At 44.5% G+C, this 26,515-nt stretch overlaps 1 protein-coding gene across 5 annotated transcripts in view; it reads left to right on the plus strand.

The window, feature by feature from the left end:
- The window catches only part of sorbs3 (sorbin and SH3 domain containing 3), a 35,362-nt gene that overhangs the window by 3,019 nt on the left and 5,828 nt on the right, over positions 1 to 26,515 (plus strand). For 3 of the 5 annotated variants that reach the window (XM_027025020.3, XM_081703777.1, XM_027025021.3), the window contains exons 2-13: positions 12,635 to 12,699; positions 14,623 to 14,802; positions 15,323 to 15,395; positions 16,284 to 16,414; positions 17,093 to 17,156; positions 19,122 to 19,145; positions 19,461 to 19,557; positions 20,173 to 20,266; positions 22,685 to 22,744; positions 23,196 to 23,309; positions 24,482 to 24,537; positions 26,189 to 26,310. In XM_027025020.3, the coding sequence (XP_026880821.2) occupies positions 12,688 to 12,699; positions 14,623 to 14,802; positions 15,323 to 15,395; positions 16,284 to 16,414; positions 17,093 to 17,156; positions 19,122 to 19,145; positions 19,461 to 19,557; positions 20,173 to 20,266; positions 22,685 to 22,744; positions 23,196 to 23,309; positions 24,482 to 24,537; positions 26,189 to 26,310 (1,027 nt within the window). In that variant the 5' untranslated portion in view covers positions 12,635 to 12,687. Of the gene's footprint in view, positions 1 to 573; positions 591 to 2,490; positions 2,726 to 12,634; positions 12,700 to 14,622; positions 14,803 to 15,322; positions 15,396 to 16,283; positions 16,415 to 17,092; positions 17,157 to 19,121; positions 19,146 to 19,460; positions 19,558 to 20,172; positions 20,267 to 22,684; positions 22,745 to 23,195; positions 23,310 to 24,481; positions 24,538 to 26,188; positions 26,311 to 26,515 lie in introns of those variants that run through there. The other 2 variants (XM_027025023.3, XM_027025022.3) reach the window with 2 other exon arrangements.

Consider the following 26,515-nt stretch of genomic DNA (forward strand, 5'->3'; position numbering starts at 1 on the left):
TGTGTGTTTCTGTCCGGCTTCAGAAACAACTCTAATCTCTGCTGCCATACACACATACTGAGTGTAACCATTAGGGTACTCAGGCTTGAGTCCTGTTGTTTAACATTCTTCTCTGGAAATTTCACATGGAACATTTGGGCTGTTGGCCTGCAGTCGTCCGTTGGAGCTGTGTTTTATATGGAGTTACAGCAGTCCGGGCATTGCGTTGCTCAAAGTAAATATTTGCCAGAGTGGTTAACCAGAGTCACTCTTATGTAACTCTGGGGCATGCCAGTAGTGTTGTCCTACTGTGCTTAGTGGCTGACTGTCAGTCAGACTGTCCTAGGACCCTCCCCTGGTTAGAGTTTAGGGATTATGTAATCTACAGCAGCCTCCTTTCCGGTTTACTCAAATAGCTCAGTGTGAGCAAGATGAACATCGTCCCTTATCCCTGTCCAGAGGTGAATTATTTTGATGAATATGCACTTTTGTGTGTGTGTGTGTGTGTGGGTGTGTTTTGTGGTGGCTCTGTAAGCCCCAGTGCTGCTGAGACTGGCAGGGAGGGGATGAGCTAGCAGAGGAGGGGTGAGCTAAGACCAGCTCTGCTCCAGGTAACCCCAGACCACCACGCTCCTCTGCTCCCTTACTCATGCCTTCCTCCTCTTCTCTTCTCTTCTCTTCTCTTCTCTTCTCTTCTCTTCTCTTCTCTTCTCTTCTCTTCTCTCCTCTTCTCTTCTCATAGTCTATGGGCTCTGAGCTGTTTGGCAAAAACAACCTTACCACCCCATGATACACACACACACACACACACACACACACACACACACACAAACACACACACACACACACACACACACAACTAGCTTGGGTTGCACTGTCTCCATCCAAACCACTGAATTATTAAAAACCTGCTGACTACTACAGCTCTAGTCTGAACTAAAATGACCTACACACACACACACTCACTCACACTCACACACATTCACTGAAAGACAAAAAGAGTCAATAAATTATCAAAACCCTGTCATCATATCTCATTTGTCATATGTAGCATACAGCATGTTGTTGGAGGACTGAAACCTGCTGCCTGAACTCTGTTACATAACGTCACCCTTGTACTGTCTGCGTTGGCAGCATGGTCTGAGCTTGGGGCTGAAACTCTTCACCTGTGTGGTAATCATCTTTTGGCCCGTCACCTAGCACGGACGACTGAAACCCAGAGAAGGAATCCTGCATTCTTCAACCACTTCGGTTGTTTGTGGTTATTTTTCTCTCACTAAATTTTTGGAAAACGAGGTTTCAGTGACCCGTGTCTGTTGAAGAGATGTAAAGGCCGTTGACATGTGAGCTCGCATATTTGGGTCCCGCGGACCCGTACCGTTTGTCACGTCATGTTTCTCTCCAGCTCGCGACGTGGACCTGAATGTGTATGCTTGAGTTTGGCATGCATGGGTCTTCCTGCTTCTCAGCTGGGTTTTCTCGAGGTGCGGGCTTGCTTGCCACGCCGGGGTGGAGAACTCCCGCGCTGGTGCCAGCGCCTCTGTCAGAACCCCTCCTCCCTCTGCTCCGTCTCCCACCGCTAGGCTGTGGTCCGGCCGCCGCCGAGGCCATACATGTTCCGCCACCGAAGCCAGAGCCTGTCCGGGGGCGCCTTCCCACGGTTCCACCGTCCGAAAGAATCTGTGATCTCGTCGCAGGGGAGTGTGGCGCTCAAACCGAGTGATTTCCTAATGCACCCTCGGAGATAAAGTTAAATCCTGTTTATTATCTGCCTGTAGGTGCTTGGTGTCTGAATAAGGGGTGAGGTTATACATGTTCTGTCATGTTACGCCACAGGCAGGACTGGCAGCCTTGGAAGGGATGGAAGGTCCATTATGTAGTGCTTAGATGGCTTAGTAAACGCACCTCTTTCAGTAATGTTGTCCTCACCTGCAGGTCTAATCTCCGGCCATATGCAGGGCTCACAAGCGCGTATAGAACTGACCGCAGTGCATAGACCCACATGTCTCTTAAAAGTGAGGGCTTTGTCAGGACAGGGCATGCCATTAAAGCTGAGGAGAAGGAGCTTTCGAGGCTGACAGAATGCATGGAGAAGAGAGAATGGAGGGATGTTAGGGTGGGGAAACAGAGAGAGACAGAGAGAGAGAAAGAGAGAGAGAGAGAGAGAGAGAGAGAGAGAGAGCGGAGAAAGGCTCAGAGGGTGGAGGTGGTTTTGTACTTGTCGTTAACCCCATGTCATGAAAAATCACCTCATTAGTCCAAAAGGGGTCAGCGCCTATTCACACTGGCCCACAGCAAAGCAGAAAGCCAGCCAAAACCGAGTGCTGTCTCTGTACGTTGCCTGAAGGTTACCACGGCAACTTGTGTCAACCGGGAAGTCCTGGTCCAGGCGGAGCAAAAAGGGGCAGGTTGGGGGTGGCGGGTGAAGCTCCTCTATCAGCGTATCAGAGAAAAGTGGTTAAAGAGGCAAAGAGCACAGCGAGAGCAGCAGAGTGAGCGAGAGACAGAGAAGGGGAAAACATAGAACGTAGCCAGTGAGACCAGCCAGAGAGAGGGAGCGTGATAGAGAGAGAGAGAGAGAGAGAGAGAGAGAGAGAGCTGAGGTCAGAGGTACAGGCAGCTCTGAGCCAGACCAGCACCCTGGAGACCGCGCACACGTGTGGGTGTGCGCACGCCTGTGTGCGTTCCTAAGGTTTGCTTGCTGACAGTATTGTCACCTGCACGGCGACTCTCCCACCACAGACCGGTGAGTCCTCTCCGGCTTGCTAAGCAGCTGTGGCTCTCTACCACTCGCGCGCAGATGTTATCTCCGCTCTCGGGGCTTCCTCGCTGACAGGCTAGCTCTGTAGCCCTGGCCGCCCATGCTGGCTTTCAGATGAGGATTAGGAGATTTTCTGCTACCGTCTGGGGAAGAGTGAGAAGCAGCAGAGTTTTGAAGCTGTTTGAGTTGCTTTTAATGGCAACTCTGCATCGTGGTTCAGTCTCAAGTGATTTGCGTACGGAGCAAGTTACAATTTGCCTAAAGGGGAAACCATCTGAGATGTACTATAGTAGACTGAGTGTGAGTGTTTCATGCAGTGATTATAAAGCCATCATCAAGCAATATAAAATCCTTATAAAGTTGCACAAAGACTTTAAAAATTGTATAAAGTTGTCCAAGATTGTTTGCTGGGGAACTTATAATTTTTTTCACTGGTAGCCTTGTCAATTCTCAACCTTGTTTTCTTCGTTCATATAAAATCCAGTGTCATGAATGAGTTTTTTCTCAGATTTGTTCTCTGTAAAGTCGTACGGGGTTGCTTCTCCAGCACCTTTTTATAAATGGAGGACATCTGAGTCGAATGTCATTGTGTAATTTTTTAGATATCCTTTTAGATGTCTGTCTTTTCTACTGATAGTGGGTGAATATTACCACTATCAGCGTGTGTACCAAAGATGAGGGAATGAGACCTCTGTGTGTGTGTGTGTGTGTGTGTATGTGTGTGTGCGTGTGTACCTGTGGACCTCATCACCCACAGCCAACTCATCTCCAGCTGATCACAGTGGCACGTTGCGATCTCTGCCTTGCACGTTGCAAGAATATTTACAACCCAGCTTTATACCGCAAGATGTGCGTGCATGTGTTTGTTTTTTTTCTGTGTGTGTGTGTGTGTGTGTGTGAGAGAGAGAGATAAGACTGTGCATGACCACACACCACTCTCATAAAATCAGCTAAGGAGTGCCAATGTATGAAAAGTACATTTTTGTGTACTAGTGCATAAGTACTGTATTTATTGTACTGTGCATCAAATCACTCTTGCCTGGAGAAAAAAACGGATATATGAAGGGATTAATTTCTCAATTAAACAGCAACATGAGAGGTCTAACAGAATATGGAAGAAGAGAGTCATATGGCCACATCACAGGTGTGCTGTTCACAAAGAATACATTCAGACTTATGACAGTGACATCTGCATGAGGAAGGAGGAATCGTGGTTGAAGGTTCACAGGAACGCTAAGACAACTTCCTCAGAAGTGACCACATAGCTCAATTTTAATCCCACCCAACCATAAGGTAACCAAGACTTAGTTTAATAGTTTATGATAATATAATAACAAGTGATGGGTCCCCAATTGGGAAACAATTTGAAGGCAAATAATATTGAAAAAATACTCTGGTGTAACTTAACACTTGGAAATTAACATTATATGCCGAATAATCCTCTTGCAAAGAAGATTGTGAATATTAGTAAGGAAACAATACGGAGAAAACAAACCTTCTGTTTCATTTCTTAGAGGAAATATAGGGGGAACAAACATGGATATGCATGACAGGAGAACTAGACAAACAGGAATAAAGAGCTGGGATGCTTTTCTCAGAACAGTCCTTGGAATGCTGTTACACATGTTTTGAACAATTTGTAACTGGTAATTACTCAAGAAGACAAACGTGATAACTTGAATGGCTGTGTCCAGACAATGGGAATTAAGTTTAACCAAGAACAAAAAGGCTCCATTTGCCATTAGCAGTTGTAGCAGTAACAGGCTGGTTAATACATAACATTTACCTTTATAGCATATAGCAGAGGACTTTTCCGGAAGGACTTACAATAGTGCTTAGTTGTCTCTATGGAAGAAACCCTAGTATACCAGGCCTGAGTCTAAGGAGGCTGTTAAGCTAGAACATTGTCAGAGTTAATACACACAAGCCCACAAGAAAGTACATAGTGCTGAGAGGTACATGAAGGATTGGTGATTAATCAAGTGCTACGCAATGGCTATGGATCAACCAAGTGCTTCTTTAGTGTATGTCTGAAGATGGCAAGGTAGTTTAATCCACAATCTGGTGCTAACACAGACAAGAGTCTTGGGGCATGTCTTCTCTGTCTCTCGAGGGGTGATGGTTCAAGACATGCTTGAGGCACAAAGGCTGGGAGATGTGAGGTGAGAATGGTGTGGGGTGAGACCGGTATACGATGAGACCAGTGTGGGGTGAGACCAATGTGGGGCGCTTTCAGGTAGGAGGCAACTGGTCCATTTCTGGCTTTGTATGCGAGGGCCCGGTCCGTAAATCTGATGTGGGAAGCCATTGGAGGGAACGGGGCTGCATTCTGCGTCAGCTGCAAGGGTGTAGTGTCATGTGCAGGGAGGCCTGCCAAGAATGAGCTGCAGTAGACCAGTCTTGGGTTGATGATGGTCAGGACAAGCGTGTGACTGGGTTCTCTGGAAAGAAATGGCTGAATTATCTTGATGTTATACAAATGAAACCTGTATGTCTAGGTCCCGTTAGTAACATGGACAAGGAATGACAGCTGTTTGCCCAGGACCATGTCTAGATAGCTTGCATTTTCCGATGGCATGATAAGTGAGTTCTCTCAAAGGAGAAGGGCAGATGTTTGTGTGGGGAGGAATGACCAGGAATATGACCAGGAAGAATGACCAGGAATATGCTCTGTCTTGCTGGAGTTCAATTTCAGCCACCCATGACAAGATGTCAGACAGGCATTCCGAGATCCAAGCTGAAGGGATCATAGCAGAGGGACTGAAGGAGAAACAAGGCCCACAAATGTGTTGGAAGCAGCGAGATGTGGGAATTTATCCCTGCAATCACCTCAGTGGTGCATTCCCATTTCCTCTGGAAGTACATTCAGCTCCTATCAAATGGGGTATGAAGATTTGGACTCCCCCAGAGCAAAGCAACAGGACCATACATGGAGCTGAGATGGTCCGGTGTCTGATTAATGTCTGTATCCTTTAGTAAAGGATGATTGTAGGCAGATGTATGCAGAACCTTGTACGGTCTCCGCTTGTGTTGAAGGTAGTGGTGTATGTGTGTGTGTGTGTGTGTGTGTGTGTGTGTGTGTGTGTGTGTGTGTGTGTGTGTGTTTGTGAGTGTGCGTGCATGAAAGTAGGAGAACGAGAATGGGAGGGAGGATTAAGAAAGGGAGTGTCTGGATATGAAAAGACAGAAGGAGGATGGAGAGAATGATTTGAAAGAGACGTGTGGGGGAATAGCAGTTAGGGTTGTTTCTTTCTTCATGGGCTCCGGGTCAAGAGTGTGAGAATATATCTGCCCTCATAATATTCTAGTCTGTGGAAATCTCCTTCTCACTGTCTCTCTCTCTCTCTCCCTTTCACACACACACACACAGCGAGAGTTGAATATGTTGCAGAAGTAAACAGAGAGGATTTTGCATTTCCTTTATTTGCTAAGCAATCGGGAAACAATTTCGGGTATTGCCTCACACAAACGTTGTGACTCGACTTACACCGAAACACACCGCACTTCCGAGAGATGAGGGTTACGCGAATTGTGTCCATATTTGCCCTGGCTTTGCTCTCGTGCGTTTCTGAAGTACAACGGAAACTGCAGGCTGAAGCATGCATCATAAGCCATGCACTAATAAGAGCTCCATAAACATGGGTTCTTCCTTTTAAGGAATCAGCTTTAAACAGTGGTTTACATGTCTAGATCTATTTGGACAAAGCAGATGACTGATCAGGTTCATCTTTCCCAGCGCAACAAACAAAACAGCCCACGTTTGGGGTACGTTCCAAGCACCACTGGAGATGGATAGAGCCGCAGGTTAGAGTTTGTCTAAGCATAGGGATGGAAATACATGGAATGTGCATTCACCAGACATCAGGGCAGGGTTCCATTACGCGAGACTTTGCCAGGTTACAGGATTTTAGGGGATTTGGCACAGAAAATCAAGATGCGTGCCGGGCCGCACGCAGCAGTAGCTGTTGTGCGAGATACGTGGTGCGATCTGTTAGGCTGCCTAGTGTACGCAAAGCCAAAGACGCAAATGCAGAAGTGAGAGTTAACACGTTCTGGTTAATAATTGAACAGCCTGCAACACAGGCAGACAAGATGTCTTGCTTCGTATTCAGGACGTAGCCTCGTTTTTGTGTCCCAACAATATGCTGGGGTCGCTCCCAGGTCACCGTAACTGGCACCAAAAATAGGTGACTTTTGACAAACAATCCGCAACAGCAGTCTCGGAGAGGGTGGGGTTAGCAGGTGCTTTGACGAACTAACGCTGGGTCTGTACTGGTGTTCTCCACATGAGCCAGGAGGCGGTAAATGGGAGCTAAGCAGAACTTCCATTGGGAGTTTTGGATGCTGACCCTTTGGGCCAACCCGCTGTGCTGTGGCTTGTCTCATCTTCCTCATTCTTCCCCAGCCTTCTATGGTTAAATAAGGACAGCCTTTTGCTCCTCCTGGGACACACTTGCTATTGATACCAAGGTCACCAGGCTCCATTCTGCACATCTTTGCATCTTTGCCTTAGGACAGATAGACAAAGAAGAAAGGTCACAAAGACACTGCCTTCAGCCTAGCAGTTATCGTAGCTATTGTCACTAGTTCCACCTGTAGAGCTGCCAGCCTGGCAGGGCCGGGGACTTTGTTTTTGTCTTGCTTTGAGGTTGCAACAATAGCAGTGGGTTCAGAATGGACGTCAGTTGGACAAACTGGCCGCCCTATTTTTTCACTGTGTGCCACTTAAGGGTTGAGTTAAATCTCTAAAATCTAACCTGCTATTCCAAATCAAGTTAGCTTGCCCAAGTCAGCAAGTTAGGACAACTATTTAGACTGCTTTAGGAAGAGTGCAACTGCAACTATAGCTTATCTACCATCTAAGTTACTTTCTAAAATGTCACTTAAGCCATTACTGCACATTTTACTGCATCACTCTAAATAAATGACCAGGAAACATTTGCTTTTGTTAAAAAGTGTGAGTTGTTTAGTTGAGGTTTCTCGAGGGCCATAAAAGTCCCTATAAACTTCAAATGAAGCTTGTAAGGAACATATAACTGTGATATAAGGGGAGTTGTTCACCTTTATGATTACATAGTCAGCTCTTCTTTGGTGATAAGAGCCTCCAGTAAGTTTGTCTGCTGAATTAAATGGGTGTGGTGTTTTCTTTCTTTCGCCTACTGTTGGTCAGTGACTCATACTACATATCCCATGAGGGCTAGGGTGACGTTAGGCCTAAACTATCCTGTGGAAAAAATGTGCAATGTTCATCACAGGAGTTTGCACATTTTCCATGTTTTGAAACACCTATCAGTTGTATTTAAAGAGGATCTTACAGACAAATGGTTTGATGTTATAATGAGTGTCTTAATGTGCTAGCTCTAACTCAAACCAACTGTGAGAAAACTTGGAAACTCTGGTTATAGGCTGTATAAAAATGACAAAGGTCTGAAGCCATGATGTCATTGAGCATTGGCTTAAATATTTTAAGACATGGTACATGTTATATTTTTGTTGCAATACTGTTCTTGGCAATATAGCTATCACGGGAGGTGGGAATATGTAAATGAAACCGTTCATGTTTTCTACAATGTTCTGAGCATCCTGAACAGTGTCAGATGCTCCAGATGGGAACTCTGTAGGTCTTTTGATGAATCATGGCATTCACATGGGCCAACAAATGTAACTCAAGCCAAAGGTAACTCAAGCCAAACATGATGCAGGTTCGTCAATGTTTTTGATGTATTGCAAGGCATATTACAATCGTAATATGCACCAATGCAGTCACATATGGTGATTATGTCAGTTTTGTCCATATTGAGAAGCTTTGTTGTTTAGAAGTGTTGACTTGGGGAATGGCTTGGTCGGTGGTTCTGTGGTTTCATGCATCATAAATCAGATCACAGAGTTTGCATGATCACATATAACGCCAATTCCCACACAATTCCAGTGAATTATCTACAAATTTGACTGCAGCTTCACTAAAAAAATAAATCCTAAAAACTAATAATCCAGCCTTAATCTTAAGAATTTATAGACTTCCATACAACCCTGTTTTGATGGAAACCCCAAATATGCAACTGTAATTAATTTGCAATGATGTTGTAATTTGCTATAATTCATAAAATCAGTGCATTTGAATCCTCACCTTCAGACAAATGCTTCATGTTGCACTGATGAATTTTGGCTCCCCTAATGAGGTTATAGTGTGTCATGTGTTATTATGACCCTGATGGCGTATTCAGTCCTGAAATCTAAGTAGAGCTATCAGCACACTGTAAATGCAATACAAATGACTTAAATAGCCTGAAAGCAATCTGACCAAAACTGTAAAATTTTAACTTGTCACCATACACTTCTTTTTGTCTCACACACATACACACACACACACACACACACACACACACACAAACGCACACACACAAACGCACATACATGCACAAACACACACACAGATTAATGAGGGCATATGCAAGCAATTAAAGTCCAGATGAAGTTCTGGATTCCTCCGGCCACCCCTTCATCATCTTAACTCATCGTCCCGGTCTGGCCTGTTAGCCCATGCTGCTGGCATGCACATCCTCCTCTGGCTGATGTCAGAGGCGGGTCTGGGAGTCTGCATAACCGGCCGAGCACCAATTAGGTCAGAATGTATTTTCATTTAACACACAGCAGACATCCTGTTTACTTCTCTATTCTTGTGAGGATCAAAGCTCGATTCGATTAAAATTAGCAGACGAATGGATGTGTGCCGTGAACGCTAAGCAGGCTCGTCTGTCACAGATTTCCCACCATGCACGTGTAATGCTCTGATCCTGGGCCTGTTTTAGTTACGGTTTGAAACACAGAGCCCCCGCTGATGCTGCATGGAACAAACGCCAAGTGTCACAACCGTCCTGAATATTAGCAACTGTGCCTCGTTAATCTGTCTTATCTAAGGCTGTTGTCCGTGTGTATGTTCACCGTAAAGCCTCCCACCTTCCCATGCGTTTGCGCCCCTTGCCCTGCGATTGTTTGCTGCAGCTTTCGTCTCGTTACTCTGTTTATTGCTCTGTGGTCCGCCTGGGTCGTTGCAACAGTCTGCGCGCTGTAGAGCTTCAAAGTCGCGCTGCAAAAGTGCAGGAAAGCCGAGCGGCCCTGCCTGAGCGGAGACGTGTCTGACATCACTGCCAAGTTTACAGCACCAAGCGGCGCGACATTCCGAAGCCCACTGTTCTGCATCAGGACAGGAAACATCTCTTCTCCCTGCTGTCCATACAGGGCCTGCTACATAAACAGAGGACGCTGTACACAAGAGCATCCAGGCTTGCTAATGATGGGCGGTTCTTTTGAGATGAGCAAACACTGGACAGATGAGCTTGAGCTAGAAAGACGACGTAGACACTTGACTCTAAACTACCTCAAGAATAAAGAGTGACATGTCTGAGTTGCAGATCTGAGATCAGCTTCAGCTCACCCTTCTTAATGGGAAAAGGTCGGACTTGGGAATAGAGAGCAAACCCCAGAGCAGCACTTCTGGGGTGACTTCCTTGATTTGAGAATCAAAACGCCTCGTCTTAGCTATATGAAGGTCTGCTAAAGGGATCCTGATGTGCTACACATGATGTGATGATGATGTGTGGTTGGACATGCTGTAATCTGATAGGCATCGCGAGGGCAGTGCGGAAAACAACAGCCGCTAAAGGCCTAGCGGTGTTCCGGACAGGAATTTGAGCATTTTTCTGGCCCAGATATGGGGAGAATGCCTGACCGTATTAGGCTGATCTTCTGCTCTGTCTCCCCCACCCTTATGAGGTAGTTGGGTCTCTCTCTCTCTCTCTCTCTCTCTCTCTCTCTCTCTCTCTCTCTCTCTCTCTCTCTCTCTCTCTCCCTGTATCCGTTTAGATAATAGAGGCCTGCGGATCCAGGCATACTTTTTAAGGCATGAACTGAACTGAGAGAGGTGCTCCTGTGACTTTGTTTTATGGTGCCAATTTTTTTTGGTCTAAGACAAAAATGCGGCTGAGATGGAAGGAGGAAATGATTGCAAAGGACAGGATTGTGTGTGTGTGTGTGTGTGTGTGTGTGTGTGTGTGTGTGTGTGTGTGTGTGTGTGTGTGTGTGTGTGTGTGTGTGAGAGAGAGAGAGAGCGAGAGAGAAAGAGAGAGAGAGAGATACATACAAAAACACACACACACACACACACACACACACATACCTTTGTCGTTTACACAGTATAACCACTTAGCATTCGATGTGTGATAAAGAAACTATATTACCATACACTACCATCCAAATCAACCTTAAACAGACTGTCTTGACATTTTCACATTTGCACCCAACACATGAATAGCTACAGTGTCTGAATTCATGAGAGCAGGTCAGTCACCCTTCTGAGTGATGAATTAAATTGACTAGTAAACAAAGATGAACATATCAGACATGCCTGTGGTGTTACATGAAATGCCAATGAGTGCAGTGAGTTACAGCATTAATACAGATAAGTCCAGTGGGAAAGGGAGTCTGGATGTAATCTAATGGTAGGTTTCTTAAATGCTAATGGCAAGTAATGTTTGACGTACTTATGTTTTGTGAGGTATTTTGTTAGTATTACAGGCTGTATGTTTAAGAGTCTGAGTGGTTCATGTGAAATAAAATTCTGGAATGAGAGGTGAAAACTCTTGCCAAGGTACACACAGAGAGACCCCCCTCACACACACACACACACACACACACACACACACACACACACACGCACCCAAGAGAGCTGCATATTATTATGCACATAAGATGGTAGCGAGGCCCACAGTGACCGATTAAGACACAAGCCATTACATTGTGAAGGATGCGAGTGTACCCACCCCCACCCCCACACAGCGTTCCTTGTTTTGTAATGGGACTCATTCATGCTGATAGATTATTGAGAGAAAGACAGGGAGTGTGTGTGTGTGTGTGTGTGTGTGCGTGTGTGTGCGCATGCGTGCATGTGTTGTGTGGAGGGGGTTACAGAAGGAGGGATAACCCCCAATCCCCTGTGTCTCAGTGCATGTAGGTGTGGAGACTGGATTCACGAAACTGACCGCAGTCATTACTGTCTCTAATGCAGTTAGTCTGCCCACATGGAAAAGAGATCTCCTGTCATTGCCGTGCAGTCGAGGGCTTTCGCCGAGCAGCCAGCCCACAGAGACGAACTTCAGAGGAGTTCGGCGGAACACTAGCAACACGCACAGTTACTTTTAAAGGAATGTTTATATACAAGCCGTGCGCGGTCTCAGGCCTACAGAGACGCGAGCTTTGCCTCCGCTTTGTTTGCAACCGATGGATTGTTTTTTTCCCAGCCAGACCGTGGACGGATGTAGATACTGTCTAGGATGGAGGGGGGGGGGGGGGGGGGCAGTTGTTGCAGGGTGGTTGTTATAGTGAGACTCATGCACTGTTTTGATGAATTAAATGAAATCAGACACGACTCTTTTACTGCCTAATTGCAGAGGTGGAGCAGAGCAGAAGACCCATAAGGCAATGCAAACAAGCCAGTTAGTCATCTGAAGCTCTTTCCTGGTGTGAGGCTGCATAGTATCCTCCCAAGGCATGTCATGTGACACTCAGGTGTGCTCAGGGAGTTATCAAACATGATTAAAATTATATTCCTTTTAGCATCTTAACCTGTTACTAAGTACTTAGGATTACAAGACTGCTACATTTTTACATGGACCGTTCCTGCCTCATATTCTGACTTCAAACAGGAATTGTGGGTAATGTAAATGAATTACCAATGGCCATGAATATGAGCATTATAGCTCCCAAATTGTTATTTTATACCACTAAAACTGAAGAAATTGACAGTTTGACACAACTTGCACTGTGTAGGCATTCAGACCTATGGGAAATGCACGTTATAATTTGCTAATGCAGGTTTCTGTGCTGTGCTTCTTGCAGACAGTGAATCTCAGCTCCTCACTGAAGAAACGACTGGAAGCAAAACAGATGACATGCAGCCACAGGTAGTCAACACACACATTTCACATTGCATCAAAACAGTGGAGTCAGATTGAACTGTGTGAAACAAACACAGCCCAAGCAGCACACTGGCCAAAGGCCCAGTATTTATTACAAGCATAACCCATAAATTTCAAGTTCAATATAAAGTTACTCACAGATTGGTTGTGATGGCTGTAATTTCATATGGTTTAGGAGGATAGACTGTGTCAGTATGCACCAAGTGTAAAGGGAACCTATATATTACCTTGTAAAAACCACCCACCCACTTAGTGAAAATATCTGACATGGTGATTAATCTAAGACAAACGTCTCAGATATGTTTATATTCAACAATTGATACATATTTTCAAGATGTTCAGTAAAGATTTCAGGAGGTTTTGGTGGCCGAACCGCACTGTCCCCTTATTTTGAATCATTATGTAATTTTTTTTAACCTTATTTTCTTGTAAGGACCTTTTTGAAATTCCTGGAGCTGTAAGCCACTTCTCACACTTCAAAGCATTTCTAGGAAACCCTCTAGGAGCCCTGAGCCTTTTTGGCAGTGACAGTTAAGCTCCATTAAGATGGAAATGCTTTGCGCTTTGCTGCCTTTGAAACTCAACAGACTGATTTGCGGCACCTTGCAAAATAACAACATCCAAACAAAACAAAACTGTAAACTGTGAGGCTGTGTGGAAGAGAGAGAGAGAGAGAGAGAGACAGAGAGAGAGACAGAGACACGGACGAGAGACTATTTATGGATTAGAGTTGGATTGGGCATAAAAAAGCCTTTGACTCACAAATGCATCTTCGTGATTTAGCAAGATACAATTTCACCATCTGTGAGAACCCGGGAATCTTCCCATGACCCCTGGGGTTCTAACTGAGAAAGGGGAGTGCTGAAATCAGGTCACAGAGAGACAGGAGAGAGAGAGAGAGAGAGAGAGAGAGAGAGAGAGAGAGAGAGAGAGAGAATGAATGAGAATTAGGCCACATGAGATGATGGAGGGAGTGAGAAAGATCAGCAGACAGAAACACCTCAAGCCTTTAAAAAATGGAAGGATACAACAGCTCAGCATGCTGGCACACAATGAGAGGACAGCGTTGTGACACTTGACATTGACCTTTATTTGACCTCACTGGCTAGGGCCCACACCTTAGGGGGACCTGGATGTGTAGAGCCTGTAAGAGGATAGTAATGAGGCTTTCCTTTACTGGGCCCCCTAAACACTGAGCCACAATGGCCTCTTTCTCCCAACCCTGCACAGATAGATGGTTCTGAGGCAGGGAGAACTCCTCCCAGCGCTCCACCCTTGAAAGGGGAGGAATGACTTCCTTCTCTCTCTACCACCTACGTAATAAAGGGTGATTAGAGGAGCAGAGGAGAGAGGCGAGAAGAGGAACGCTTCAGCCGTTCTGTACATGCGGGTCCTGTGCTCCAATTCGATGGAAAAAAAAATTCCTGATTTCAGTTTCATTCGACTCTTTCAGTCTGGCTCTGACTGAAGAGTCAACATCACTAATAAACAAGTCTGTGAATCAAGCTCATGTCAGGATTACAGCAAAAACATACCTGTTAGTCCCTGGAAAAAAATAATAATAAAAAAAACTTCTAAAAAAAATATAGTGACACTTTTTTAGATTCATTTTTGCACTGAAAAAAATTCTAGCAGCATCACTTCAAGTCTCTAGAGCTTCTGTGTTGTGAAGCCAGTGTAGTGACTTCTTTTGCAGTTTCCACACTGATATTTCAAATAGCATTGCTAGCTGAATCTCCCACGTAGTTCAGTAGAACATTCAGACTGGGCAGGCTAAGGAAAGACAGGAGAATGGGTTCTCTGTTAGGTCCAATTCCAAAATGCGTCTGCAGAAGGAAATGAGGGAAAACCTCTCGAGACTGCAAGTGGTTTTGTCACCGGTCTCCGTTCATTTTCTCTTTCTACCAGAGGACGGCGGTGTGTGACCATCTGAACGGTTCACGGATCATTTTCTCAAACCAGGATCGACCTGGAAATGCTCTGTCCCCAGACATGACCCAGGAAGTGGTAGTCATCTCCCCTGGCCTTCATGCGGCTCCTCCTACTCCGTATTACAAGACTGCCACCACTGCCCCTCCTTCACACAAGGCAAGACATTCTGGATACCTATAATTATGCATATGATTGTCCCTTTATGATTGTCCCTAACTTCAGAAGATGTGATTTGTGTTGGGTTAGGTTACTGTTGGAGGTCTTTTCACTTTTTTTGACATAGTAAATTTTTTTTTCTTTGGTTTGGCAAATTTCTGAATGATTTTTGAATAATTTCAGCTCTTAAAAGAATTGCATTACACCAAGTTACTGGGGAAACCTTCCTCTCTTGTGAAAACAGTGAAAAGCATTTTTTTTCTCTCCTCCAACAACACTAATAGGGTGTCTATGGACATAAACTGTGGCGTGGCGACCCCTAGTGGTAACATTCGAAAGCACAGCCTTTTTACACCTTTGTGCCCAAGAGACTAGTATAATAGGTGTATGGCATTTTACGTGCATATCACAGGGATTTTTAAAAAAATGTTTAAGACATTTCAGATGTTCTGCTAGAGCTTCGTGTTGCTGTTACCTATGTGGTTGTTTTATTTTTAACTGGACTGCACTATCTCTTCAGGTTGCAGAGGTGAATGGAGGTTCAATGCCTGCTCCCAGTTTTGGATCCTACTACGGCCCCAGCAAATCACATGGTACAGTACCCCTTTAGTGATAAAAATACTAATGGAAATGTGGCCAATAAGGAAATAAAGCCGGGGTGGGTTAATTAGCATTATGCATGAGGCTAACTGGTTCCATATCGATATCAAAAGTCTTCTGTGTGTAAAGTGCTTTTTGCAGTAATATATTATACCTACTTTTGACTTTTTAATTTTACATATAGTAGACAGTGGGTAGAGTAAGCTTCTCAACACTAATCTGTACCTAGTCCCCTGATGGTCAAACTGAGGGTATGAAGTTCTGCAAACTCAGCAAGACCACGAGACGATCCAGAATTCAAAAGAGGAGACGGTTCTCCTCTCACTCGGTGTGAGTTAATTAACAGTTAATTGAGCACTGTTACTATAAGGGCGTGCTTCTACTGACCTGGGAGTGATTCCCCGTGTTACCGATGCCTCAGTCCTGCCATATCCGGCAGGATGCCACGACACTGCAGCAATTAACTGTTACTTAACTGTCACACCGAGTGAGAGGAGAACTGTCTCCTCTTTTGAATTTTGAGTATGTATCTGAGTTACTCCCTGGGATTTCAGAAAGATGCTATACAAAATAAGGCCACTGTTTCCCAGTTCCCAGCGGTGATGATATTGTACAGTTTAAGTTTTACTCTGATCTGTCACTTAAACCTTCATGATTATTATTAAGTCCTGATTGGTTAAGACCTGGGAATGGTCTTTAAGTCTTCTCTATGACCCTGAGTGTGAAGCATCTTAATAAACTCGACTTATTACCACAGTGTTGTGGAAAAAAAGAAAAAACAATCCCATATGGAGCCCTTTTAACACTATGCCTACTTATGCTAAATATAAGTGTATACATCTTAAATATTATACCATCCATGTGGATGGTGACTCTTGCAGATGGATTATCTAATGGAGGGCCACGATCTGCCACGCTGCCCCACACAATCCCCGTCAAAGAGGAGAGGCTCATCAAGTACTCTGGGATCGGCCCCGTGGACGAGACAGGCATGCCAATTGCATCCCGATCTGTGAGTTCCCACGTTTGTTAGAGTACACTGAGAGGTCCGCACTCTGTAGACTGTCTGCAGGCCATCGTGCAGAAATCCAGTCTCTTTGTCTCTGCTGTGTAACTGTGTAATCTATGTAGAGCTGATTTGTATAATGGGTATCAATAAAGTAGCGTGCTGAGAAACTGAAGCCTTGGCACACTGGCATATATTATTAAATAAGCCAAAAAACTTTATGATGGATGTACAGCTTGTAATAAATCCACAAACTATAGGCCAATTTGAAACTCACAAACAACGTAAAAGTGGATTTTTCTGCCAGTCCCTAGTTCGTTATATCCTGCAGGCCTTGGGGTTATTCCCTGCTGTCATACCTGATCCACATCAGGGGTTAATTACCAAGGCAATTATGAGTGGAGTCAGGTAGGCTGGAACAGGGAAAATACCATAACAAGCTTTATAGGCAAGGATTTATATATTACAGAGGACGAGGATTTAAATATTACAGAGAGCGCCTCACTCACAAGAGGACAGGATGTTGTCTGTCGTTCATGCTGAGGATAGTTGCACTGAATACATTTGTCTATACATGACAACTATGTCAGCCCCACAGACGTTTGTTCTGAGCCGGGGTGACCTAAGGTACATGCAGTAGCCCGATTTGCTGAAACATGGTGTGTTTTCTCCCTCCTTCATCAGAGTGTGAACAAGCCCAAGGACTGGTACAGAAGCATGTTTAGACAGATCCACAAGAAACCAGAGGGTATGCGCGCGCGCACACACACACACACACACACAAACACGCGCGCGCACACACACACACCCTGACTGCCGCGCAACAAGACGGAAAGCTACGGGGGCCATTCAGAACTACAAGGTGTAGAAACCGGAGAGCCCTAATTTCCGCACCAAAACTTGGGCTTTGTGTGGAAATCAGCGAGTGGATGTGTCCATTCAGTCCCTGAAAGGGAAACTTTATAGGCTTAGCCTGAAACTGGGCAGAGTCCGAGTTCAACTTCTGCATTGTTGTTTCTTTCGTTCACCCTTCTCAGTTGGGTCTGATTGCCTGGTTTGCAAACAGTTTTTCTTATGCTTCTTACACAATGGGTCATTATAGAGTATGTAACTGAAACTGATCACAGATCAGTAAACGCTAGCTAGTTTCTGCCGACATCTAAAGTGACAGCTGATGTATTTTATAACAAACAGATAAATTCAGAGATTTGTGATTTTAGATTGACTTTATGTTTAGATCAATTTGAGTTAAAGGCAATGTGGGGAAAAATGAGTTTTTCTTCTTATACTTAAAAAACCTGACAACTTGAAGTGGACCTTTTTTATCTTCTTGTTTACGAAACAAAGTTCTTGTTGTTTTTTTCTTCCATCAAAATGCTTTGACTTTTTCCCGCTTCTAAAATTTATTCAGATTTTTTTGGCTACATCACCAGGGTGTAATATTAATAATATCATATCATGTTTTTCATGATCCAATCTAGTCCTGATTGAAAAGACCTCATGCCATCATATATGAGTTCCAAGCCAATCTATCACGATCAGTCCCTCCCAGCTTCCGTGTGCCATGTTTTCCCTGTCTTGTGTATTTTAGATCTATGCCATAGTTTCATTTTTCCACCCTCGTTTGATTGCTTACACCTGTCCCTCATTTCTACCTTGTTTAGTTCATGTATTTAAACCCTGCCTTGTGGCCTTGGTCTTGGCTATTTATTGTTTGTTTGAATGCTAGCATTTATGTGCTTGGTAGAAGTCTTAAAGCCCGTTTGTTTCTTTTTTTTATCCTAGCTTTTGTGTTTCCTAGTCTCTGTTATAGCCTGCTTCCCCTGTTTGCCTTTGTGTGTGTTTGTTTGTTTGTAAAGTATCCCCGTGCTCTCCGTGTTGGTAATATGACCCTGGACTACCACAATGACTCTGACTTTGGATTTGCCCATAATAAATCTTGCTGTTCTCCGCACATGCGTCTACCTCCTTACCGCTCACCATTACACAGTCAGCCTGTTTCACTCAGAAATACAGCACATTACTTAATGAATAGTCATTCTAATTTGCATTTCACATTGTCTACACGCCATCATTTCTGGGCTGGTGGGATGAACTGTTTTGTTGCCTTGTGCATAGTCCTATATAGTACTCTATCTTTGGGCTAGTCAGGATTATTTCTATAGCACATATATAACAACTGATGTTTCACCCTTACACAAGATTTTATACAAGAGAGAGGTTTGTAAGAGATCAGCAGAGAAAACAGACAAGATTAAAAAAGACGGTTCCTGAATGATGTGCAGTTTGTTAAGATACAAAGTCTACTGCCAGGAGCAGGGTGATGTCTTCTACTCATGCTGCTCCTGGGCTGGAGCCTAGATCCTGGATTAAGTGCTTTGCTTGAGGACACAACAGCAGAGAGCAGAGGGCAGGAACCTTAGAGGAACCAGAAAATAAGGAGCCACCTATTTGGAAACAGTCTGTTTACTGTGGTAGCCACACAGGCTGGAGCCTTCAGGACTGCGGTTGCTAGCACAACAGATGGGGTCCAAATATTAACGAGCTGTTGGATTTGGCGTAGAGTAAAGACAACCTCTGTCCCCATGGAGAGGTTGCAGTTGAAATTGGATGGTGGAAAGTCCTACGTTGGTTCTGTTTGGAACTTATTGTTGTCTATAATTGTTGTTGGAAAATGCTGGCTTGTACCACATTTTTTCTTTCCCCCTTTCAGAGCCAGACATTGACTGGAGTGAAAGTAAGTTCATTTTTAACCTTGTAAAACATTGTCACCTTTCTAGCATGTTTTGTCTTGTAGAGCACTAGAAGATGATGACATGCATCTTAAACAACCCTATTTATATTCCAGGTGGTAAATATTGTATCGGGCTTCTGTAAAAATTTGGTGCCATAATTAAGCCTGTGTTAACCTGGGACTATAAGAGTGTAGATAAGAGTGTTGCATGTTGCTTATCATTATATATAATCACGTTTACAGTGGGCTGTGGCCTGTTTAGAGAATATGTGGTATAGATGTGATGATGGATTATGGATACTGGTCATCTCCTTCCAGAGAGCCTCACTCCCCCCTTAGAGGGCACCCAGGAGGACGGTCCCGGGGCAGGGAAAGACCCCTTCACCCTCACCCAGCACGGAGCACTACCTGACTGGTGAGAGAGAGAGAGAGAGAGAGAGAGAGAGAGAGAGAGAGAGAGAGAGAGAGAGAGAGAGAGAGAGAGAGAGAGAGAGAGAGAGAGAGAGAGAGAGAGAGAGAGAGAGAGAGAGAGAACAATTTGACTCCAGATTTGTGATCCACCACTGAAGCATGGAGAAGGACAAACACTCCCAGCCAGTTATTTGGAATTTTGGAATGTGGAAAAAAAAATAATTCCATATGCAGTACTTACAAGCACATATGGGAGATCCAGGATTTAAATTCCCTGTTTGAACTTGCACGCTGCTGTGTAGTATGGACTAGGCATTGTGTAATAACATCTTTATGGGGAAACAACATCCAAACAGAAGGGGAAGTACCGTCTCATCCTCCCCCTGGTGAGGTCATGACTTGTGAAGCACAAACATTAAGAGCATCTGCGATAACAGACTCTGCAGTCACAGCCTCGGGAACAGAGGCATGGTGAGAAGGCCAGAGAGGCGACAGCGGGCAGGTCAGGATCTGCTGCAGCACCCGCTGACAATGGGACTGCGATAAAGTGTGTGTGTGTGTGTGTGTGTGTGTGTGTGTGTGTGTGTGTGTGTGTGCGCGTGTGGGGGTTGCGTTCCAGGACCAATCTGGGCGATGTAGTTAAGATTCCAGAGCCCAAGAGCATTTTTGACTTTGAACCAGGGCAGGGAGGCACGGCAGACGACCAGATCCAGGTAAGGGGCTCTGTTGGCTGGGGGAAGACGGCCTCTCCTCCCCCTGTCCTCCAGACAGAATCAAACCATTCTGCTTGACAGAGGCACAGCACAGAGGGACATTTTTCGCATTAGTCCTGATTGATATCTACTGTATATTTCTATAACCCCCTTTGCGAAATAACAGTGCTGAGTTATTTCATGGGCTTGGTACCAACACAATGAAAGAAATGGGTTCCTTTCCATGTTAAGTTATGGTGCTCACACAAGCTCGCCAGAAGAATGTCCTGTTTCCAGTGGACTGCTGTGACACGTGTGTTTATATAAATGGGGAAACATTCTGATGTGTATTCAATATGGCCAGGCACAATTTACTCAGTAAATTCAAGCCTTTGCAAGTACTCTACTTTAGAATAGTCATTGTTTCATTGCTAACATGCAGGGGATTGCTGTGGGAGTTTTTGTCTGTATCTCTAAATGCCTCTGCTTGGACTATGCTACCTACCCCTACTTGGCTAGTGGAGGTTTGGGCTAGTGGGCATTCATATCAAAGCACACCCTTCCAAGATTTTGCATCACTGCAAGTGGGAAGATAATAAATGCGTTCAGTGTCATTGCTACAGATGATTGGAACTAGGCTAGGTTATAACAGGGAAACTATTTTTGACATGTTCAGACTGATCAGCAGTGCTGTGTGACTACTCCCTACCACAGATGTCTTGGTATGCACTATGAAAAAAAAGAAACGTTTAAGTTGCATGGCCTGTTTTGTGTTACATTTATTTTGTTCTTCTTCGACTTTGTGAAGTGCGATTTTATATTAATACAATACATTTGGCAATGATGAGTGTCTATCAAGTTGTATAGGATGGAGTTTCAAAAACCCAAATCGAACTGAATCGATTTGCGGTCGTGTATGACTTCAGGGACCGTGGCATTCCCATTATGAATATATATATATATAATCTTTCCAGTCTCACGCACTAGATCATAAAACATTTTTCTTCCTTTATTATCGATGCTTTTAGCATGAATTTTCTTCATATTCACGTTTCTTTTTAGTTCTGAATGCTGGCACACAGTGAGGAATGTATCGAATCTGTCCTCGATTCTTCATGAATACAAAGTTGCTTGCTGCCTTGGAGCTGATTTTAATTGTCTCGAGCGTAAGGAACTGGCAGGTCTCCCTTTTCATTCAGGGCCCTGCAAATAGACCTGCTCTTTTTTCATTACGTAAGTATTTCGAAACCGCAAGGGTTTTAAGAAGTAATTTTCTAATGTTCAGCACCTCGCTTCTGGACTCTTTCTTGTCGAGAAAGGTTTATTTTTTTTTTATGTCTAGACCAAAAACATCGTTTTATTGACTTGTTTTTGATGCAGCATTGAAGTCGCTAGAAGAAAGTTAGAGGGAGGGACACCGAGTGAAAGGTGGTTTCCATTAATGGCCGTGTCTATTTGTCGGAGTGTTGCGGCACTGCGACCAACTCTTGCCACAATTTGTAAGCTTTTCTCGCAGCGCTTCAGGAGAAGGAAGAAACCGACTCGTTCGTTCTCAGCCGCTTCGCCGCTCTACGGTAGACAGAGCCGTCTAGTGCTAGTGATTAGCCCCTTTATCCGTTATCTGCCCGTCCGGTCCAACAGCGTTTAATTGCACATTCGTTGCACATTCGTTGCTTTGATCATACACGCATCTCGGAATATATTCTTGACGCAGAGACATTTTATTTTATTTTGTAAAAGATATAAAAGCGTTTTTACTACTTTAAACGCTGAAGTGATTGAGCAGACGACTGCGAGTGATCGCTTTGGTTCCGAACAGCTCCCTTCCTCGCCAAGGTATTTGAAAGCCAGCGCAAAAAAAGAGAGAAAGCGAGGTCTCAGCATTGGCGTTTTGGGGTTTACAGATGGCATGTAATATGGTCATATCAGCCTTTGGCTCCTTTGGACGTATTGATGTTGCCCTTAAAGTCCGTTTTCGGGAAGCGGGTTCTGATTTAGTGAATCGGACTAATTCCAGTCCAGGACAGGTCTTTTTTTTTAGTGCAAATGAGTTCGCTGCAAGACATAAACCTATAAACGATTTTTGGTCTTGATTTTACGATATTGTCATCTTTCAGTCTTCATCAATCGGCTAGCTGCTATTCGATTATTGGACATTCTTGTTAAGAACGGGTTAAATTACTTCTCTACGAGTAAATGGTATGTAAAAGTAAAAAGGGATGTGTAGAATCGGGTTTTGAATGTATTATTGTATTTATCTTTCACAATAAGAGTTTAAGCCATGTGAAAACTACTGCACTGACAGAAAGTATTTACTCAACAGTGCGTAATATTTTTTCCTGTCTTACTTTAACTGTACCCAATTTTAACGATGTAGCCCCCTTTGACACTGAAATGTGACATTTTTCAGCTTAACTAAGGTTTTATTTTTGTTGACAGTCACCGAGGCAACTGCCCGTGCACCGCCCTCCTGCGAGAGGCCACTCCCCCTCGATCGAGGTGAGCACCCACCTACACTGATGTTAATAGAGGTAGACTGACGTTCACTGGCACATCCACATAATACATAGCATTTCTGAGCAGAGACATATAGTTTTAAAGGGTCCGAATGTTAAAAGGCTGTCTTTGTTTTAGAAGCGTGTGCTGCTACTGTGTGATTGACAGCAGCGCAATTAAAGAGAGTGCTATTATTAAAGCAGCCACGTCACATGAAATGTCTTTTGACTGTAAAAAATGTGTTCAAGCCTGTTTATAGCAGCAAAGCATATTTAGTGAGGTGGATAATGTAGGACAATCTTGACTTTTGTCTTAAGTTGTCAACTTATGGCAAATCCACCTCAGATGTGAAGTCAAGCTTGTTGATTATTTCACTGGTCACCTTCTGCTGACATATTTTGCATTCACGGTCTGACGGAACCCCGTCTTCCCCGGTATGGGTGGCGTTTAACAGGCGACGCTAGTGTCAGAGCTCAACCGCTTCGAGGCAGAGTTGGACTCGGAGATCCGGGGTCTGGAGAGGAAGCTTTCCCTGAAAGAACAGCAGCAACAGCGTGGCAGGGGTGAGGTACTGACCCGCCCCCGACCCACCCCGATACCCCTTCCCACAAACTCCAGCACTACCGCTCTCTTTCCCTGGGCCTGTCCCTCCTTCTTCACAGAACCATAAAACACCTCGCATTGTTCCGGCGGACACCACTGAAACTGTGAATCCTGACCATTGCTTCTGTCAGAAACAGGTCATAGCATTATGTTAATATGAATGTGATTGGGATGGAGGAAGAGAGACTGTAAGTGAGAGTGAGAGAGAGAGAGAGAGAGAGAGAGAGAGAACAGAGAACAATGAGCATAGAAAGGCAGAATTACATTAGAGAGAAAAATAACTCACTCCAGACCGTACCATTACATTTCCATGTACAATTACACTTATTGCTTCATCAGCACTCGAGATGTTGGACGTTTCCCCGACGACCGACAGCTGCGCATGGTGACCCTTTTCTCTCCCTGCTCCACAATGCTCCTCTCTGTACAAAACCGGTAGCCACCGATCACTTGCATGACCAGAAGCATGCAGCCAGACTTCCGTTTATTTTACCCGTCTGTCGTCATGCCTGCATTTCTGTGGCACTTGGCTTGGAGATGCTGTATGTAGATGCCCTTAACCGTTAAACCGAATACTGCATCCCACACTCAACTCAAAGTGAACGGATGCTAGAGGGGGAGCAGTAGATATGGTTCATTTGCATAGCGTAATCCTATTGGCTTTGATCCGTAACTAGTCATATGATTGGGCAAAGTGTTGTCCCCGGTGCTCCTTGCACAGGAGAGATTTAATCTCAATGGTCCTCACCTGGCTAAATATAAAAAAAACAAAAAAAAACAAAACCATATGATGTATACATATTTGATTTGATATTTTGATGTTGAAGTTAGCAATAAAGGGCTGAGGATTTGAACTGTAAGAGTGATGAGGCGATGTGCGGGGTTGACTGCGTACATTCACGCTGTAGGTTTCTGTTGCCTCATGCAGGTTTAATCTGCGGTTTGTAGGACCCAGGGGAGCAGTGCCATATCCTGGGTGGGAGGGATCACCACCACTCCTACTTGCTTTCCACCACGCTGTTCCCAAAGACTCTGGTTTCTTCTGTGTGCGCATGTTTCTGTTTCTGTGTCTGTGTGCATGTGTGTAAGACGTGGGGAGCTACATAAGCTGGACTCATCATAGTCTTGTATTCACAGGGAGCTAGGAGCCACACTCCTGGAGCTGGGACATCAGGGAAATCACCTGACAACAGGTGTGTTTCTGCATCTCTTTCTTTCTGTCTGTCCGTGAGAGTGAGGGAGTGTTTGTTGAAGGTAGAAACTAATATGAAATTTATTTTCTTCATATTTGTGGCTCTTGTATGTGACAACATAGTTTGTGGAAGTTGATGGTGCTGTTTAATTCAAAATAACACCAGTGATTTTCAGCATTTAATGAGGAGAGTTCCTGTGTAGGATTCTGTAAAATAGGGCTGAACAGATTGCTGGTTGTTCATGCTTATCGTTCTCATAAGACTGCCTATCTCCTGCCAAGATTGGTTAATTGTTGACTCTTGTTGGCTTGCTAGCCAAATACCAGAACCCCTGCTGTGACTTTTTTTGTGTGTGTGTGTGTGTGTGTGTGTGTGTGTGTGTGTGTGTGTGTGTGTGTCTGTGTCTGTCTGTGTGTGTGGTTGGTTGGTTGGTTGGTTGGTCCTAGAATGCCAAAATGTTCTTTTAACCAGTCACACAAATTTCATTGCATTCTTAGCATCGATTCCTAACATTCTCCTGACATTGTTGGCCAGTGGGAATATGACAACATCTATATTTGTTAGCCTGCATGTTCATTTAAAAATGCTATGTTTGTGGGTGTGTGTGTGAGTATGTGTTTGGGTGTGTATGTGCATGTATAACACACCTACATGTATCACCTGGTGAAACAGAGCAGCTAAAATCATCCCTGACCACAGCGCGCTGGCCAGACCTGCTTGGCAGCTTTTCACAGAGCTGAGAAAGTTCGCCTTCACAGGACGCCCCCTGTAGCCGGAGCGGCATCCCCAGTCAGGAGGGTGGCGAGCCATATTTCTCACCCTCTCTCTGACACATTCTTCAACTCCTCCGGCACTTCTGTTGCTGGGATGTTTGCTCAGATGAGCTCTGGCTTTATTTTTTTCCTCAACCCTCCTACGTCTCGCTACTCTGCGCCTTCAAAAGTCCATAAATGCTTCTCTTGACATGGATATGTGTGGTAGAACACATGGGAAATGGGGAGGGTGCTTGGTTTTACCACTTCCGCTAGTCTAGAACATTCTGTAGTCTAGAACATTCTCTTGGGGAGATGTGACGGAACAAACGTTCTAAGAAGCTTTGTAGAGACTTGTTAACACTTTTAAATTCAACACATCTCAGTGTTGCTACTGAACTAATATTTTCCTTAATAGTTAAATAAAGGAACCTGAAAATAGTTGTGCTTTGGAGCCTATAAAAAAAAGGGCTTGTCAAATCTTGCAATTAAATTACTAAAAATCTACAAAACAGATTTCAGATCAGCTGTTCAGGGTTTTCCTTACGGCCATGTGCCATTACGTAATAATAAGCCTATTGTCCAGAGCTAAAGTGGAGGTATGTAGCGATCTCTTGTGCGTGAGATCATCTGGCTTTTCTCGGTCTGGACGGTTACACTGCTCTTTTGCATTTAGGAAACCTCTGTTTTTCATTTTGTCTGTTGTTTTTGGGCTTTGGTGTGCAAATCGGGAGACTAGGTCAAAGGAAGTGAGGCCCGCACGACAAGTGTGGGCGAAGGAGCCGTGCACCTCAAAATGCGTGCATGCGGGTGTGTTCTCTGCCTCTTTTAGAGGATTTATGTTCTGCCATTAAACTTGTTTCCTTGGGTTTTTTTTGTTTGTTTGTTTCCCCTCTCAGCCGTCCGACTGGAGAAAAGCATCCTGGAACGAAAGGCTGGAGAGGTCCACCTCTCAGCCGTGCTGTGACCCCCGGTTCCCACGTGCAGCCGGACCCGGTGCCTGGCATCCCATATGCTAGTGGTAGGAGACGACCCTTGAACTCTCCTCTCCTCTCCTCTCCTCCATGCTATATATTGCACTCCGTCGGCAATTGGAAAGTGACAATTTTTTGTACCGTTTGTTGTTCATCATGCTGGTTTTAAACATAACCATGACCTAACAGGGCACCGTTATAACATTTTCTCCATGTGAATCCAGGAACCGGCAATGACCTTTTGCTTCTTTA

This window comes from Electrophorus electricus, chromosome 20 (assembly GCF_041902795.1).
Source record: "Electrophorus electricus isolate QZ-2024a chromosome 20, ASM4190279v1, whole genome shotgun sequence".
NCBI lineage: Eukaryota > Metazoa > Chordata > Actinopteri > Gymnotiformes > Gymnotidae > Electrophorus > Electrophorus electricus.